The sequence below is a fragment of the Triplophysa rosa genome, linkage group LG19 (assembly GCF_024868665.1).
Source record: "Triplophysa rosa linkage group LG19, Trosa_1v2, whole genome shotgun sequence".
NCBI classification, from domain to species: Eukaryota; Metazoa; Chordata; class Actinopteri; order Cypriniformes; family Nemacheilidae; genus Triplophysa; species Triplophysa rosa.
Window position 1 is genome coordinate 7,942,676 of NC_079908.1, and position 18,770 is coordinate 7,961,445.

Consider the following 18,770-nt stretch of genomic DNA (forward strand, 5'->3'; position numbering starts at 1 on the left):
CTGATATTCAATGGCATCACTAAAATTGTTATCTTGGATTACTGTTGTCCGGAGTGAATATGGATCAAGAGAAAGTTCAATACACATGAGGTCAAGGTCTACAAGATCAAAGTCCATAGATAATTTGTTTTTCTAATGAGACAAGAAATCTTCAATTCAACATGTACAAAGACATGAAAAACACAACCACAGTAAATATGTAGTTCTCTGCTTTAAGTTCAGTATAACCACACATTTACTACAGTCTCACCACAATAACCACAATTTAACTACAGTATTTGTAGTGAAAATATGGTCATACAAATGGTCATCAATCTAAGAACACACAGTTACTAGTACTACACCTTAACTATAATATAACCATGGTTTTATTTCACCCATCGGTGCATCATAACGCTTGAATAATATTATATTTGGTTAGTTTTCTAGATGAGTAAGACTAGACATTGTGAGTTTAAATGAAAATTGTTTCTTTTAAATTCAAAAGATGGCTATAGATTATAGAAGCTGATTGCTATAGATGCATATCAACAGACATTGATTTGGAATGACTGCCACATAAAGCTCCAAAACTTTGTCTGAAGTAATAATTAGGCTTAATGCATGAGATAAAGCACAATACATGCTCGGTTGCATTTAACAGTGGTTGAAGATACCTGTCACGGTTATGCTCGGACAGAGAACCCAGACACAGACAGCGGGAAGGGATAAGAAAACACATTTATAAATAAAACAGAAAAAACCCATGAGGGGGCAAAACAGGAAATAATAATGTAAACAGAAAACTTCCCACATGAATACTACGTAGCGAACTGGCACGGGACAAAAAGCAAGAGGGACCTAAATGGGATAACTAACAAAGGAAAATTACATAGGGCAGGTGATGGGAATCAATACTAAGGGCGAAATTATGGGAAACAAGGGGGTGGGGCTAAGAGACGCAACAGGAGGACACATGGCGCAAAGTCACAACAAAGGCAACGTGTCTCCACACACAACACAACAAGCACAAAAGACATGGTACTGTCACGACTCTGTCTACAGAAACAGAAAACTCATGACAAGTGGGACAGAATCATGACAGTACCTTGAAAGGTTTTATTCATCACTGTTGTACTATCGAGACACTTTCCTTTAGAAAATTAACCATGGTTTTAATGTAGAATTGGTTTAAAGTAGTTTCTGCCAGAGGAACAAACCTTCTTTTTTAGATGTTCCTTTTAGCCCCAGGCAGGAGCTTGATCATCCTGTCAATCATTTTCCAAATGTATTTGAGCAGCCGCCTACTGTACCTTTCTCTTATGTCAGCACTTGCGGCATCCGTCCACCATGCTACTCCTCCCATGATCTCAGGACCGAGCCTCCCATGATCTCAGGACTGAGCTCCTTCTCCTTCTTAACATTATTATTTTCATTAAGACTAAACTAGTTTACCTTTATTATTTCATTAAGACAGGATGAGCAGGTGACCATGCTGTTTCAAGTACGTGTTTTAATTTATAATTGAATGTAACCTGATGGCTAAAATCAATTCATAATAATTCAAATTTCAGTTTTATTTCTTTTGCATAGATTTTTTCAAAATGAATTTTTGCAAAGCAACTTTACACAAAACATTTAAGTAGACAAACAACAAACACGTGAAGAACAAAACTCCAAAATGACAAAGAATTTCAATAATATAAACACATACAATACTTTAAGAAACCAGGATGATCCCTGGCCTTTAGTGCCAGACTGGGTATCCACTCCCTTGACTACCGTCTCGGAGGATCGCCTGGCCACCCTTACCCTGGGGAACTCGGCACCTCCATCCGCCTCACCCCCCGCAGTCACTCCACCACCAGCTAGCCTCCGTGGTAGGCGTGGACGGAGGGAGTCGTGGGACTCCCCGTCCGACTCCTCCAACACGGAATCGTGTCCCCCACCGCTTCCCTGCAGCCGGCCACACGTTCTGTGGGCCGGTCGAAGAAGAAGAAGAAGAAGCCGAGGAGGGGGGCACCACCCAGGCCTGCCCAGCCACAGGCATCCAGTCCGGTGCAGCCGGCGTCCAGTCCGGAGTCTGGTCCAGTGTCCAGTCCGGTGCAGCAGCCGGCATCCAGTCCGGTGGTCCAGCCGGCGTCCAGTCCGGTGATCGATCCGGAGTCCCAGCCGGTGATCCAGCCGGTCTTCCAGCCGGTACAGCAGCCGGCCTTCCAGCCGGCGTCAAGCCCTGTCCAGCCGGCCTTCCAGCCGGCGTCAAGCCCTGTCCAGCCCGCCTTCCAGCCGGAGTCAAGCTCTGTCCAGCCGGCCTTCCAGCCGGGTCCCAGCCTTGTCCCGCCGAAGCTCAAGTCGGCGGTCCCCCCCAGGACTTCCTCCCCTAAGTCCCCCAGGACTCCGCGCCCTCGAGCGCAGCCGGGGATTAAGACTGTCCCACCCTGTCCCAACCCCTTTGGACTTCCTCCTATGGACTCTTTTGTTCCCCCACCCCCCCTTCCATGTTTGTTATTTTTATTCTCCCACCCAAGCCCTGTTGTTATTTTGTCATGTCTGCCGTTGATTTTGTTTTCTCTGTTTTGCGTTGTCCTGTCTGTCACCCAGTCGGTCTTGTCTCGTCCGTCTACCCCTTGGTGAGCACCTGGAGGTGCTCATTAAAGGGGGGGCTTCTGTCATGGCTCTGCTTCATTTAGTCATGTTTTTCTTGGTCCTGTAGCAGAGCCATGGCAAAGCCTTAGGTTTTGTGTGAGAAAACCATGGGATGTTTATCTTCTGATATATCATGTGTTTTCTCGTGTCTTGTCATTAGCCCCGCCCCTCTCATCTCATGTATTGCTTTCCTGCCGTGTCTAATGTTCCCCACCTGCCCTCGTTATTTATCCTTCGTTTGTCTACCCTTTAAATAGTCCTCATGTTTCATTGTCTTGTTGCTCGTGGATTACGTTCGTTCCTTGTACCTGTGATGTCGTGTTGTTTTTCAAACCTGTCCAAATCGATGTTCCTTGTTCCCACCGTGAGTCATTGTTGGTCTTGTTTATGTCAGTTTAAGTCAAGTGTTTTATAGTCTAGTTAATAGTCCTTGGTTCCTGTGGTTTCCTGTTTTCATTTATTCCCATTGTCTTTGTCAGTGTTTTTCCCCATCGAGGGAGTTTTGTTTTGTTATTTGTTTGTAAAATAAAATACCCCTGTTAACCCCTTCCCTGCCGTTGCCTGCACTTGGGTTCTTCCCACCACGATTCGTGACAGTTAATTTCCTAGGTACTGCCTACCTGCCAATGACAAGAGTTTAAAATGAAATGGTGTGATCTATTGTGTAAAAAGCTGCATTCAGATGCTGTAATTCTAGAAAAGATATTCAGATGCTTGAAGATGGTTGTTGTCACTTGAGAAGTGTTATCTCTGTGTTATGGTGAGGCTTAAAGTCTGATTAAAAATAGTGTCTGTAATGGATACTATTTTTCTGTAAAGGAAAGGCAGTTTCCCCATAACTGTGAGAACCAAGATTTTCTTGTTGCTTTCTTAAGTGTGGTCATACTATGGTGCTTGTGTTTTCACTTTAACCTAATGTTAAGTCTAAAGTACTGGAAAAAATTACATCCAAAGTTTATGTCACAACATCAAGTTATTTGAGGCTGTTCTTACATGATGCATTTGAGACAAATCAGGGAGATTGCTGGCAAGTTTTATTTATTTATTTAGTTGCTTGTTCTGCGGTTTGATTGTAATCTTTGGCTCTGTATCAGGCACGTCTCTGTTATTTAGCTGCAAATACAAGAAACACAGATTCAGTGCAATCATAATAAACACTTTTTAAAGTGTGGCCATTTCTTGTCCACCAAATGTCTGATTTTGTGTAGAATCTGTTGAGAGCACATCAGAGTAGATAAATGACAAAACTGTGTCAGGAGTATGATGCCTAAAAATACAAGAAAAATAACTTTTAATACAGATTCTGTAAACATTCAAGCACTTATAAATCTCAGAGAATGTGTTTAACTCACTGAGGTACAGACGCTGATGCTGGTGTGGCGGGGATTTGTGGTCATTTCCTTTGCCACGAATGTCGGACTTTGTGCAGAACCTGTTGTGAACGAATCACAGTAGATAAATGACACAACTGTTCATCCAATGATTGACATGAAAAACTAGACCAAAATGTAGGTTTTGAAAAATAAAAGAGCTTTGAAACTGGTGGTCAGAGAGAACAAAATGTAACCCAACTTACCAAATGCTGAAGGTAATTTAAAAACAAATTGTGATACGTCAGACGGAGGCTTCGGTGTCATAACAGGGCTTGAGGCAGGAGCGTTACGCCGAAAAAGGAAAATTTCTTAAAGTTTCTGCAAACATTCAAGCACTTATGAATTGAGTCATTTTGTTACACTCACTAAGGTACAGGAGCTGGTGTGACGGGGATACTGCTTTTTAAATAGGATGATGCCTATAAATACAAGAAAACAACTTTTAATACAGTTTTTGCAAACATTTAAACACTTCCAAATTTTAGAGAATTTGTTTAACTCACTGAGGTACAGGTTTTGCGGACAGGTGTTATTGCTCCAGTAGCCCACATAACTCCTCAATGTCTCCATTTTGCTCCTCTCCTGCTGATGTTCTGTACCTGTACACTGTACCTGTACACTGCAGGTAAATGACACACATGTTCAGACAATGATTGATAAAAAATTTGGATTTTTAAAAGAGTTTTGAAAAATAAAAGAGCTTTGAAACTGCTGGTAAGAGAGAACAAAATGTAACCCAACTCACCAAATGCTGGAGGTCATTTGAAAACAAATTTCGATACGTCAGAAAGAGGTTTCGTCCTGTCTGATGGGTTGATGTCACAGGTCTCAACAGGGGTTGAGGCAGGAGGATGAGACCTAAAAATATAAGAAAATGTACTTTAAGTACTGTTGTTGCAAACATTCGAGCACTAATAAATCAAGACATTTTTTCATCTCACTGAGGTACAGGAGCTGGTGTTGTTGTATTTGGGGGTTTTGCGGACAGGTGTAGTTGCTCCAGCAGCCCACATAACTCCTCGTTGGCGTCAGTCTCCAGTTTGCTCCTCTCCTGCTGATGTGCTGAACCTGTTGAGAACAAATCACAGCATGGAAATGACAAACATATTCATACAATGATTGATACCAAAAAATTTGAGTTTTGAAAAATAAAAGAGCATTTAAATTGCTGGTCAGAGAGAACAAAATGTAATCCAACTCACCAAATGCTGGAGGTAACTCGATTACAAATTTGGATGCCTTAGATGGAGGTTTCGGCCGAATGTCACACGTCACAACCGGGCTTGAGGCAGGATCCTTACGCCTAGAAATACAGTACCTTAAGTATAGTTTCTGCAAACTTTCAAGCAGCACTAATACATGAGAATGTGTGTACAGGAGCTGGTGTGGGGGGTTTTGGCCCATTTCCTGTCCACAGAATCTCGGACTTTGTGCAGAACCCGTTGAGAACAAATCACAGTAGATAAATGACACAACTGTTCATCTAAATGATGTAAAAAATTAGACCAAAATTTAGGATTTTCAAAACAGTTTGAAAAATAAAAGAGCTTTGAAACTGTTGGTCAGAAAAAAACTAAATGTAACTTACCAAATACAGCAGACATCAGCAGATATCAGTTTTTTCTGGAAGGGTCCAGTAACCAAGGCCGGACTTACCATTGGGCTCGCATGCACTCGCATGCTCTCGCTGGGACTGGAGGTGAGGGCTCGGGATCTTTAGCCTTTACGGTCAGATCCACGACGACCCAGGAGGGTATATCCAGGTGGTCGTAGGACGCATCAGCTTCGGCTTCCTCATCGATATCAGCCCATGATGTTATGGGCTGATAATCGTTAAAGGCATCGAAAGTTGAAGCAAACTGCAGAACAACTGGGGAATTCATGCCTAGATAGTAAACGGTAGAATACAACCAAGTCGCTAAAGGTGTTTCTGTGGTGCTGCTCTAATCGCTTAAGCAACCGGAGATGTTTGGACGATCGGGAGGAGTCAACGAACAAGTTTCCTTCCGGTCACTGTTCGGTCTCAACACCTTCACGCAAGAACAGCAAATCAGCAGAAAACACGCCAAGTATCACCAAAAGCAGAGAACGCACTGGAAAATGTTGATCTTTGAGAAGCTCAAAATACACGTGCATGCCAAACAACAAACCCACAACTACTAGTGTGACGCAGAACCTTAAAGATATTTGGAAGAATGCTTGTTGACTACCATAGTCAGAAAAATTGCTTTCTAAAGGTGTTTGTTCTGTTAAACACAAAAAAAGATATTTTGAAGAATGTAGGAAAGCAAACAGTTCTGAGGCACTTTTTAGGACCATTGTCATTTCTCCTACTAGTCAATGGTGGCCAAGAATTGTTTCAGCCTGAAAAGTACGTTTTAACTGAAGATTTAAAAACACTAAAAGAGTCTGCATATCTCAACTCTATGGGAAGAGAATTCCAGAGTTTTGGAGCCACAGAGGAAAAAGCCCGGACAACCATACAATGTAACCGTGTTGAAGGAACAATTAACAAGCCAGAATCAGAAGAATTTCGACTTAAGGTGTATACAGTTAAAAGTGCAGACAGGTTTTGTGGCGCTATGCCATGCAAGGCCTTATAGGTAAGCACGAGAATTTTAAAATTATGCGAAACCCAGGGATCCAGGGATCTGAGAAGTAGACCAAGGCGAAAAAAGTACATGCTAAATAGTACAGGACTCAAAACTGATCCCTCGTGTTTAATTCTGTAGTAAAGCAAGATGACTCTAATCTTCTGATTTATTACATAAAGTCAACCTGAAATATGTGTAGAATAAAAAAAAGGTTAAATTAAAACTATACAGTGTAATTGTGAAAGTTTCTCTCATTTGACAGTAATATTACTGAGAACACAAATACATTTGAGGTTTTTACTGACAACTTAGGAAAAAAAGAGACCATTGAGTTGCCAAATATGTAGAGCAAAGGTTTTTTATTGATATTTTGAGTCCTTTTATAAAAAGCATATTTACATGTGCAGCATGAGACTTCATTTTGAAGGCACAAGGAAATTTCTTGAGGACAGAGAAAATGTTTTTTTTGTGGATTAAAAATGCAATTTGCCGAAAATTATGTGGCTTCAGCATGGGTCTTAATGATGTACTACTTGTGAATTTAAAGGACAATGATCACATCACATAATCTGTAGTCCAAGGTTTTAATAACATTACGATATATACAAATTCGATTTTAATTTAAGTTAAAAAAGACTGTCTTAAATGTCATACAATCTTGTCATATGGCTTTATCACAGCTGAGTGTTTCTTTCATCTCAATTTGATTTCTGTGGTGCTTCGCTGTGTGTAAAAATAGAAACTTTGCAATCTGCTTCTTTCATCACCTCAGCATCTCTCACTACATCCTCCAGAAAATCAAGCACAGTCCTCAGGTCTTCACTGCTGTCCGTCACAGCCTCTCGCTGGAGTTCCTTCAGTCTCCTCAATGTCTCACTGAGCACCATCAATCCATCTCCAGTCGCTGTTTGATCCTCTGTATAATCCTCCTCAGCGCCATCACCCCCGGCAACCAAAGCCACACCCCTATCGCTAAGGTAACGAACTAGGAAGTCTTTTAGGATTGGTCTTGATTGGTCATTCAGTGATGACCTCACTGCTGGAAGGTCATCAAGGGCGCATATAGACAGTAGATGTAGGAGAGCGTGACAGAGCTGAGTGCGTAAACTAGCGCAGTAACGGTATTCGAGGAAATCTTCGGTTTCTTCACTATGTTCAAGTGCCTGTGCCAAAGCGCGCCAGACCTCGGCGAACATGCAAGCGTCTCCGTAGCGGTCTCGCGTCACTGGGATGGAAAGCGCAACGGCGGATTTGATGCGTACTTTGAAGTTCTTGCAGGAAGTTACGACGTGGGATAGGGCAGAGTAAGCCTCATTTGACCAGATAGCCATACCTAATGGGAAAATATTAGAGATAAGATGTAAAATTGTGTGTGTCATGTAAAATTCATCATCTTATAAACTTCAGAAACCAGCGATTATGCTTTTGTGTATCTTTACTTACCCAATGGTAGGTTGGGATTTCTAAAAGCATTGCCAAGTGCATAGCAGGCGTTCCAGCGGACTTTCATGGTAGCGTCCCCTCTAACCGTATCGATCAGTGCCTTCATGGCCTCCTGAAGAGGCTGAACAAACACAGGTTTACCCAGATGCCCCGGTTGCAGGAAGTGCAGCAGATTCCCCAGCGCACGAACGGCGTTGCTCTTTACCTGTAACACACAAAGCCACTATCATGTTTACAATTCATTTTTATTTTGGCACAGTCATTAAATTTACAGACACCTGAAGACCCTTTTAAGGGCGTTAAATAAATTGCTTCTTAATCAAATAAAGATTTGATTACTATCTCTAGAAGGTAAAATAAAAAACAATACAACAAGGCTAAATTTGATCTTGAAGAAATCATCTAAATAATAAAAGACTGTGGTGTGAAAATCTGTATTCATCTTCACACCACAAACATGATAAATTGGGATAAATGGCACACTTGGGTTTAATATTTAAGGTTGAGGTTTAGTTTCAATTTAAGGTTTGAGCCACGATAACATGAAATATACTAAGTTTTATCTGTCACCCTGGACGTACCCTGTCTTTATCTCCCGAGGCTTTAGTGGCCGATCTGAGCATGTTGAGCAGCAGCATATCAGAGAACTCCTGCTGAAACTCCAGCCCCACTGACTGCCTACAAAAGGATACAGAACCAAAACTATATCATCCAGCTAGATTTTTTACATAAACACATGCATGCTATTGTGAATGTTTGACTCTCACATGTTGACGATGAGCGTGTCGGTAAGGTTGCCGAGCGACCAAGCGGCCTTTGCTCGGACGTTGGGCGAGCGGTCGTCCAGAGCAGTGAGGATGGCGTTGGCTGTGTCTGCCACAAACATCACATCCTGTGAAGGTGACACATAACAGTTAGAATTATGATTAGCAAATGTGGCTAGTAGCATTTTTGTGAGGTTATTATGGGCTATATAAAGGGGTTATTAACCGCCATTAGTGGAATAGCTCACTCAAACATCATTTATTCACACTAATGTCATTCAAAACCTGTATATGAATCTTTCTTCTGTAAAACACAAAAGATGTCTCAGTGGTTTTGTGTTGTTGTGTTGTTTGGTTACCAACATTCATCAAAACACCTGCTTTATTGATAGTTACATTACATCCTTATCAAATGAAAATTCTTTTTTGTGGAAGCTGAATGCACATTACAGATGCTATTATGAAGCTCACATTGTATTTGACTAATTTCATCTGTTACCTCTCTCAGACAGGGGAACAGAATATAAACCCCCAGAGCTCTGACCGCCGCTGCTTTGACCAGAGAGTTGTCGCTGTACGTCAGTCCCAACAGTATCGTGATACACAGCACCTGTGTCTTATCCTGCAAATGTTGATGCACACATTCACACATAAACCGCGTCCACATTTATCTCAATCTTATCATAAGCTCTCCAAACACGCTCGCTCAACACACTCACGGGCAGCTGGCTGAAGGCCTGAGGTAAGATGGAGGAGAGGGTGTCGCACGCGCTGGTCTGTAGGGTGGGGTGCTGCTCATTCTGTAAGGCTCCGATCAGCGGACCACCCAAGACCTCTGACCAGAACTGAACCACCTGTCAGGGACAACAGACCAGCATTACATTCACAATCATGACTGTTAACAAGTGTTTTTAGTTCACTGTTGGTTACCTGGCACACTGGCACACGTTTGGCACTGCGAGTATCAACATCAGCTCTGTAGTGCTGGATAATGCATGTCCCCAGTTCTTCCAGAAGCTGGGAAAAGACACAAAACAAGAATGTTATAGATGTTATACAGTAGGTACTCAACCAGAATGAGCCTTCCGCCGTCGCCGTCTCTGCGGCGGTACCTCTTTGATGCGTGATGACTCTTGTTTACGGCTGAGTGGCAGTCTATTCACAGATCTTAACTCAGCGCGAGTTGACGCGTCAAACTCATTGCCTCACTCAGCAGATGGGCTAGAGTTAAGACGTTTAGGCGTAAAAGACAAACGCTGTCTACACAGCTTAAACTTAAATACACAGGTACTATTAATTATATTTAATACTAGTCATAAATACATAATTTCATTTAACACGTTATTCGGTTTGAATCATTTTCAATATTTAAGGAGTGTTTTCATTTAATGCTGGGTTGCATGCAGAGCTTTGATGTTTGTGTTCGCTCTGTGTTTTGTGCAAATTGAGAAATACAGCGAGCGAGATCAGAGTGCCTGTGCAAAACTCTGCGCATGTTTGCTCGTGTGTATTGCGATGCGCGTCATTCATAAAAAATGGCAACTCTAACATGCTTTATTTCCTTTAAAACCGAATGTGCTCTATAATATCGTTGGATTATCAGCATATATCCCCCATATGGAATAAATACCACTGCAAACACAGCTGGGTTTCTCCGATGTTAACCCGGGATTAAGTTATAAACATTCACGTATACATATTGGTAGGCTACATTCACATACATTGGGGATATGTTGTCATAAATGTTGATTTTTTTTTGACACCAGGTAGAGTGTTGATTTTATGTGTATACATGCATATTTTTCATCTTCTTTTACTGTGTACTTCATATTTTATGGTGCTTCTATTGTGTTATCTATTTATTTTGTTTTATTGCTTGTACAGCACTTTGGAAACCTTGTGTTTGTTAAAATTGTGCTATATAAATAAAGTGGATTGGATTGGATATGTCTCTGCAGTAGGCTTTTTCATAATGTCAGGCTTTATAAAGTTCTTTTAAATGTGGCAGCCGCAGCAAGTGCGCGTTCAGAGACAAGCCCCATTCACGAATTGTATTGTCTTGAAAGCGTGGTCGGTCAAAACTTATCAAATATTAAAAATGAAACTGTTGATCCAGTTTACCAAATGAAAGCATGTTGTGAAATATATGCATTAAACAGGACGTGATGAGATCTTTGGATAGCCACCGGAACCGCAGGTTACATAAACATTGAAGAAACATTGTTTCTTTCTTTCTTTGTTTGACACCTCTCTTATCATTCGTTTTAGAAACCAAAATATCAGAAACGGTCTATTTGTTTTGTAGCTCATCTTCTGACAAGATAAACATCTTATTTGCAATACATTTTAAAACTGCTACGTGCCGAAATAATTCGGTTCTTGAATGACTTGCAAGGCTCAATGTGAGACGGCGCTCTTGCAATTCGCATGAAGCAGCATTTAAAAGGGGATTTCTAGCGCAGTTTGGGCTTAGGAAACTAAATGTATGCTATAATTGATATCAGGTTTAATTAATCATCGGAAATATGTTGTTTAAGTGTGATATGTTAGGAGCAATATGATCATAAAAAGCATATTTTGGCAAAGATGTTTCGTTTATGTTTGGAGTTAAGTGTCTTATCAGTGTTACGGCATCTTACGTTTATTTGTCACCCTGCAGGTAAGACATTAATTCTAAACTCTGCTCTTTCAAAAAGCGAGACATTCACACCTCTCCCAGTCCCCCGTCAACTGAGAAGTGGAATCTGTTTTTAAAAGCCTGTAGCCTGCTGACATGGAGAGAATACAACATTTCAATGCTTGTCATTTAAACGCAGGTCAATACACTATTTCGTCACACTTTTATTTAATAACGATGAAACGGTCTATAAATTCGTTCATGTCTTCACACGGGCCTGTTCTAGCTCATTAATAATAATTTATGTAATTTTTTTGCCTAGTGCAGTTTACTTTCTGTTATGTGTTGCCTCCTGTCATGTAATAATGAATTTATAATGAACTCAACGCGGTGGTAGAGAGCATTCTGGTTGACTACCTACTGTATTTAGCATATATAGGAAATAGATCTTTTCCCTGTCAAGTTTACATTTGGGTAGTTGACAAATAAATGTGTCCTATGGTGTGACAGAAAAATGTAATAAACAAACAGTACTTTTTATATTTATCATATAAAATAGCATAAGAGAGATGTATCTTCATTGTTCGTTTTTTTCTAAATTGTTGCCGTCCCACGATAGGAAACATTTGCATACAAAAAATTGTATATCTATTTAATACAAAAAATGTATGAGGAATAAACAATAAGGAATGCGAAAGAAATGATTTGATACTTTAGTGCCGTGCAGTTGTACAGAAGGGTCCGGCTCTGTAAGACAGCGGGTGCCGAGTTGCCCCAGCTCCAAAAGAGATGCCTGAACCAATGAGAAGTAAGCCTTTACCAGATGAGCCAAAACCTGAAATAAACCCACACACAAACTATCAGGCACAAAAATAAGCTGCTTTCACACAAATCCTTATGTGACTGGTTTTACATGTACTGTATACTTATACATTTTGCAGACCAACAGAAGCCTCACCTGCAGTGCTTCAAGTCGAACAGGTGACGGTTCGAGCGCGGCAGCGCCAGACCCCCCAGCATCACTATCAGAACAGGGTTCCTCGCGGGGCTGCGTGATCAGAGCCACACACAATTGCAGGAGCCAACACTGCCCCTCCGCAGCACCCTCAGCTCCTCCTCCTGGAGATGAAGAGGTTTCTTCCTCTCTTCGTACCGGCTGTCTCCAGTTTTGAGACAGCTCCTGAGGTGTGGTGATGCCTGGTGTGCTGTGGCTGGACGTGGAGCCAGGCTGGTGTAATAGCAGATGGATCTCAGGCAGAGGGGCTTGAGTTGACACTAATGCACCGAAGAGAGTGAGACTGGACACACGCACGTTCACATCTAATGAGAACGGGAGGAAGACAGATGATGATGAATATTTGGATTGGTTTGATGTTGGTAATTATCTCAAAAATGAAAATTCTGTAATTAATTATTGACCTGTGTCATTTCAAAGTCTGCAGTGGCCAAAGGTGACATCTAGAAAGTGCAATTGTTGCTATTATTGCCCCCAGAAGTTATTATTATATTGTTGATTCATATATTTGTTTTTTATTTATTTTATTTGTTTAGTTTTTATATTATATTTAAAATATATTTTTTATATAAGTTAGATTTATTTGAGTTTGTCTTTATTTTATTTGTTTAGTTTTGTAAATTGCTATACAAGTTACCTTTATTTTTTTTTTATTTGCTTAGTTTTGTACATTGCTACTGTATATAAGTTACCTTTACCTTTATTTTATTTTTGTTTTGTTTTTTATTTATTTTATTTGCTTAGTTTTTTATGATGCTATACAAGTTCAATTTAGTTTTATTTTATTTGTTTGTTTATTTTATTTTATTTTAGATAACCTGCATAACAATATAAAAAATAAACTGAAAACTCAAATAAAAATATTAAAATATTAATGAAACTACAATAAAACTGAAAACTATAACACCTCTGAAATAAATGGCAGAGGTCACATTTTTACTTTTGGTCAGTTCTGTGTAACTTCTATGAAAACCAAGTGAGAAGAATGTCGAAGAATTTTGATGCTGCTCTTTACATGCAAAATTCGACTGAGGCAAGGTTTGAAACAACATGAGGGTGAATAAATGACAAAATATTTGGGAGAACTGTCCCTGGTTTTGTATTATTACCTCTGTGACGCACATATGGACGGATCTGTTTCCATAGTGGACTCAGCAGGCCTGGTCTTAGACGGTTATAAGGCACACTGGACACCAAGTGAGCAAGGCACTAAGTAAAAAAACACAAACATTTCCATATTCAGTGTGGAAAAACAGCTGTGAGAATCACTTATTTACTCTTATTTAGGTTCTGTTACTTTCAAGACTTGAGTGAGAGTCTGGTATGAGGACTCTGCGAGCAGCGCTAGCAGTAAGCAGCGATGTAGCTCTCTGATACTGGCAGCTAACGTGGCAGAGAAAGGCGTGAAGGCCTGGCGGGGTGCGCTGGTGTCTTCGGCGGTGGAGAGAAACTGTCGTGAACCTTCTAGTAGAGCTGACAGAACCTGCAGCGAGCCGGCCCGCACCTGAGAGCGAAAGATGTGCGTCATAAACCAAACAGCAGCCATACTGAAAGAAATGAAATCAGTAGGCTTGTGTTACCTTTGGAGAAGGATCCTTCAAAGCAATGGTCAAGAGAGTGAGAGGAGGAGGACCTCCAATCCCAGGAGCATCAGGAACGAAGGATGACCAGTAGCCATAGAGGACACGTTTTTCAACACATCTGACCACACCTAGGAAACACTGTAGCGCACTCTGACGCACACGCGCTTGATATAACCTAGATGACACCAAAAATATACATTTATATTCTAGGTCACTACTAGTAAATGTTTTATTATTTGACATAAGGTAAGAAAGCTTTGAGGACAATGTCCAAGGGTCAAACCTGAGTTTAGTTTGCATTCCTCCCTCAGGGTCGGAGAATTCAGAGTCAGAACTTCCTTTTATCCAGGAGGAGTGGAGATGTGGAGTCACTCTGGATGGAGACGTCACACATGGAGATTGCATGCCAGGGGGCCAAACGCTGCATGCCGGGTGATCCACACCACCTGCTCCAGTTTCACTCTCTCCATCTTCCTCACCCCTCGTTCCCTCAGCTCCAGCTTTCTTCCCTTTCCCACGAGATTTACGTTTCTTGTTCTGCTTCGAGATAAAAAGTTAAAATATGATTTGAATTTATCTGCTGTATGTTTATACTCGCTTTTCAATACAGGGAGAAATGATGTTTTTTATGTGTGTTCACATTAACTTATCAACTGTAATGTTCTGGCTACGCACCCCAGTAGTTTTTTTCTGAGGAGTTGAGTCTTGCGAGGATTCGGGTTTTGGAGCAGGAAGGGTTTCGTACTGAGGAAGAGGTGCTGGGTACAACACCTGTGGCATTTCCACATTTATTCCTGGCAGCCCGTGGAACATGTATCTCTGCCACGGTCAAACACATATTAAAGATTACATTGAGTCCCTGTACATTCGGAATCAAATTAAAATGCACAAGAGCAAAATTATTAACACATTTGCTTGTATTGTGTTCCTGTAGTTGCGGGGTTTGATGCCCAAGGAACACAAGTACTGATAAAATGTACCTTAAATGCACTATTGCTTTGGATAAAAGCGTCTGCCAAATGCATAGATGTTAATGTTAAAATGTTCTATGTACTTCAAACAATTTAGGATTTTAGAAGCAGGAGACAAAATCAAATTCAACTCAAAATTCAAAGGGTCACCAAAAGGTTCAATGATCTTAAAGGTTATAGACTATTTATTTGATTTATATTAAAACATAACAACACTTCCTTTTTAATTTTGAACATTACAAAAGCGTTAGAACAAAACTCTTTTCCAAAGTCCTCAAAAACAGATTTCACTAAAAGGGGTCATATGGCGCGAATACGTGTTTTTCTGTGTCTTTGGTGTGTTATAAGTTGCCCATGCATGTATTAGACATGTAAAATTCAAAAATGTAAGTGTCGGAACAAAAGATGCATTCTATCTAAAAGCGAATGCTCACCCAGACCTGCCTGAAACACCTCGTGTAACCACAAGACCGCCCAAATGTATACACAACAAGTAAGGTGGGCGTACCTGTCAGTACAATTGCGTTGGAACCTGATGTTCCAAATATGGTAAGAGGCGTTACATTTCCCTCACACGCTTGCAGTATTCGACCAATCACTACGCACTGGTTAACTGGCCAATCATAGCACACCTCGCTTTTCAGAGCGATGAGCTTTTTAAAAAATCTGCACGTTTCAGAGAGGCGGAGCAAAGAGGAGATACAAACATGCACGTTATGTGGAAAATACAGCGTTTTTGAACCTTAAATCGTGTATACACATTGCATTACATCTAAAACAGGGGTGCCCAATGTCGGTCCTGGAGGGCCACTGTCCTGCAGAGTTTAGCTCCAACTAGGCTCAACACACCTGTTTGAAAGTTTCTAGTCTGCTTTGTGAGACCTTGATTAGCTGTTCAGGTGTGTTTGATTAGGGTTGAAGCTAAGCTTTGCAGGACACCGGCCCTCCAGGACTGACTTTGGACACCCCTGATCTAAAACATACGATAATATTCATTTTAGCCCTGTCATATGACCCCTTTAATAAAGCACAACCAATCTGTAAATCTATACATATGAAAACATATTTAAAAAAATCTTGTTGTTCATTCTTTCCCTTGCTTTCTCCAGCATTAAACCTCCAAGTAGCATGGCCTTGTAAACTAACGGTGTTTAGCGTGTTGACAAAATGTTACATGCTCTCCTACTTGTAAGTCGCTTTGGATAAAAGAGTCTGCCAAACGAATAAATGTCAATTGAAATGCATATAGAATTGTTATTTACTTTAAACACAGCCAGTAAGGTGCCTAGATCCTGGTTTGGCACAGCTTTCCATTTTCCCCCATTAAGAAAACACTGCATTCCTCTCAGAGCACTATGCAATAACTGAAACAGAGATAGAATACGTAAACCTGCAAGATTACAAACAATCCGGGCAATATAGTGTCAACATAAACATTGAGTACTGACTGTACAGAAGATGATATCCTCCACATTGGGCGGTTTTGGGGACTGTAGTGTCCGCAGAAGGATTCCATAGCATACACCTTTAAATGGATCCTCTAAATATGGCTGACCAGAAACACTACAGAGCACACAAGTGTAAATCATTTCACTGTACAGAAGAATAGAAGTGTCTAATTTTTACTTTATAAAGAATAGCAGTAGCTTGTTCAAAACTATTCAAAACTGGAGCAAGCATACAGTGTGACATATCTTAATAACCATTTATTTATCACATTTTGCATTAGCAGGTAACCAAGCATAGAAGTCATGTCTTAAAGGGACAGTTAAATAACAATTCTGTTATTTTGTTCCAAACCTGTATAAATGTGTTTATAACAGTTCTGGGTCAATACTGACTACCATAGTAGTGCCCCAAAACTACTTCGTTTTCCACTTTCCACAAAGTCTCTTCTCTTGTGCTCAACAGAACAAAAATATACAGGTTTGGAAAAACTCGAGGGTGAGTCAATGACAGAATTTCTCTTTTCGAGTGAACTCTCCCTTTAAAACAGTGCCAATAAGAACGCAAGCCAATTAAAATCGAACTCTTGAAATGATTTGACTTCATTCTGCATTAAAAGAATGTAGTCAACCAGTAAGAAAAGATGCAGCCCACCTAAGGCATAGATTAGCTATGCAATGCACAGCAGAGCGACGCAGTTCTATGTCAGGCTGAACAGGATCACTGTATCTCACCAGAACACCAGCTTCTCCAAGAAGATCTGGAAGATGCTACAGGAAAATTATTATTATTGTTAATATTAACTTATTTTTGTTGTATTCGATAAGATTAGTTACCAGATCAGTCACTCTTACCCACTGACATTTGTATCCATTGCCATAGACCAGTGATGAGAGGGAGAGCATCACTTCTGGGTGAGTCCAGGAGCTGCATGTCCTCAGAGCACGCGTGCAGTATGACACCAAAACATCAAGTGTTTGCTCATCCACTATTACCTGTGATTGAACAGTAATGTGGGTTACCTATCAGAATAAGGAGCCATCAGAGTCTTTAATGTGACCGCTACACACCTGCATTTGGTTTAGAAGCTGATGAATCAATTGGCACAGTTTGATGACCAGATGCTCCTGGCTGAGAGGAACCAGACGGCTTGTGTGCACAAGCAGCTCACACACAACCTATTGAAAATAACATCTAAACTTAGTGACATGCGTATCTGCTGGACAGCTTTAAGGTGTAACAGGCTTGTATGATGACACTTCATAGATTTGCTGCTTATGTGGGATTCTAACGTTCATATAGACAACATTTTGGGCAGCAAAGGCGTAGCTGACAGCACTTGTAAGGCGCATGCAATGTAACTTTACGCATTAGTAAAACATTACAAAACTGATTCATACCTGTGGATGAATGTTGTCATGAGTGATGTTAATGTAGTTTTCTGAAATCAGCTGGTCGAATAGTAAATTAAGCTCAGTTTTTAGAGTCGGGTTGTCAGAGGGCCTCAGTGATCTCAGTTTATTAAAGCAGCGACCGATCTGATCCTGCGTTTCTGTATGTTGCGCCTTTGATGGTGACGTAAACCTCAACGCATTATCGGATGATCTGGACTGAAATCCGTCCGCGTTACGATTAACGTTAGATGAAAAGTTACAGTTGGAATCAAAGAGCTTTGCCTTACCCGCCATCTTTACAGTGTCTAAATAGCGGCTTTACTATGGCAACCAACATCCACATCCTAGGTCGATCGGAAGTTCTCCTTTCAAAATAAAAGTTTTACGTTCGTTTTTATTCGCGAATTATTTTTATTAATTTACTTCCACGTTTGTATTCGACCGTTATGTATGTTTCATCGGACGCTCGCGCCTGGCCCGAAGTTAACTTCCGGTTTGTGTTTAGTTATCGGTCTGGCTAGTGGCTATATTGTAACAATTTATTTTATATTTTTATTAATATTAATTTGTATTAATATTTTATTATAAATTAATTGCATTAAATTAAATTAAAACTACAGTTTCTGAGTCTTTGAGGAGGTCTACCAACCGGAAGTTAGGTCACACAATGACACAAAATGTTTGTTTATGTTGTTGCTACGTTTTTATTTTAGTAAAACTCCAACTACGTTTTGTTTCCATACTTTTTATAATTGTATTATGGTTGATTAATTCAAATAAATTATATATATATATATATATATATACATACATTTCATACTATACAGTATATATAAATACTAGAAATATCATGGTTAAACTATGGTTACTATAGTAAGAGCAAGTTTATGATTAAAAACAACTATGGGTACTACAGAAAAATTATGGTTAATTTTCACAAGGGTT

General features: G+C 40.3%; 1 protein-coding gene across 2 annotated transcripts; it reads right to left on the reverse strand.

The window, feature by feature from the left end:
- Window positions 1-6,941: 6,941 nt before the first annotated feature.
- heatr6 (HEAT repeat containing 6) lies at window positions 6,942-18,178 on the reverse strand. 2 transcript variants are annotated; one of them, XM_057361062.1, is made up of 20 exons: window positions 17,832-18,178; window positions 17,502-17,609; window positions 17,286-17,426; window positions 17,086-17,201; window positions 16,434-16,548; window positions 16,248-16,349; window positions 14,690-14,833; window positions 14,298-14,551; window positions 14,012-14,189; window positions 13,729-13,935; window positions 13,541-13,640; window positions 12,375-12,736; window positions 12,129-12,251; window positions 9,730-9,816; window positions 9,519-9,653; window positions 9,299-9,421; window positions 8,803-8,927; window positions 8,617-8,713; window positions 8,036-8,240; window positions 6,942-7,925 (listed from the first exon to the last, which is right to left on the reverse strand). In XM_057361062.1, exons 1-20 carry the CDS (start codon window positions 18,117-18,119, stop codon window positions 7,291-7,293), a joined length of 3,645 nt encoding a protein of 1,214 aa, XP_057217045.1. In that variant the 5' UTR covers window positions 18,120-18,178; the 3' UTR covers window positions 6,942-7,290. The 2 variants fall into 2 exon arrangements, with proteins under 2 accessions (XP_057217045.1, XP_057217047.1); XM_057361064.1 differs by lacking the exons at window positions 17,502-17,609; window positions 17,832-18,178 and having other exon boundaries at window positions 17,166-17,201; window positions 17,286-17,320.
- Between the last annotated feature and the right edge of the window lie 592 nt (window positions 18,179-18,770).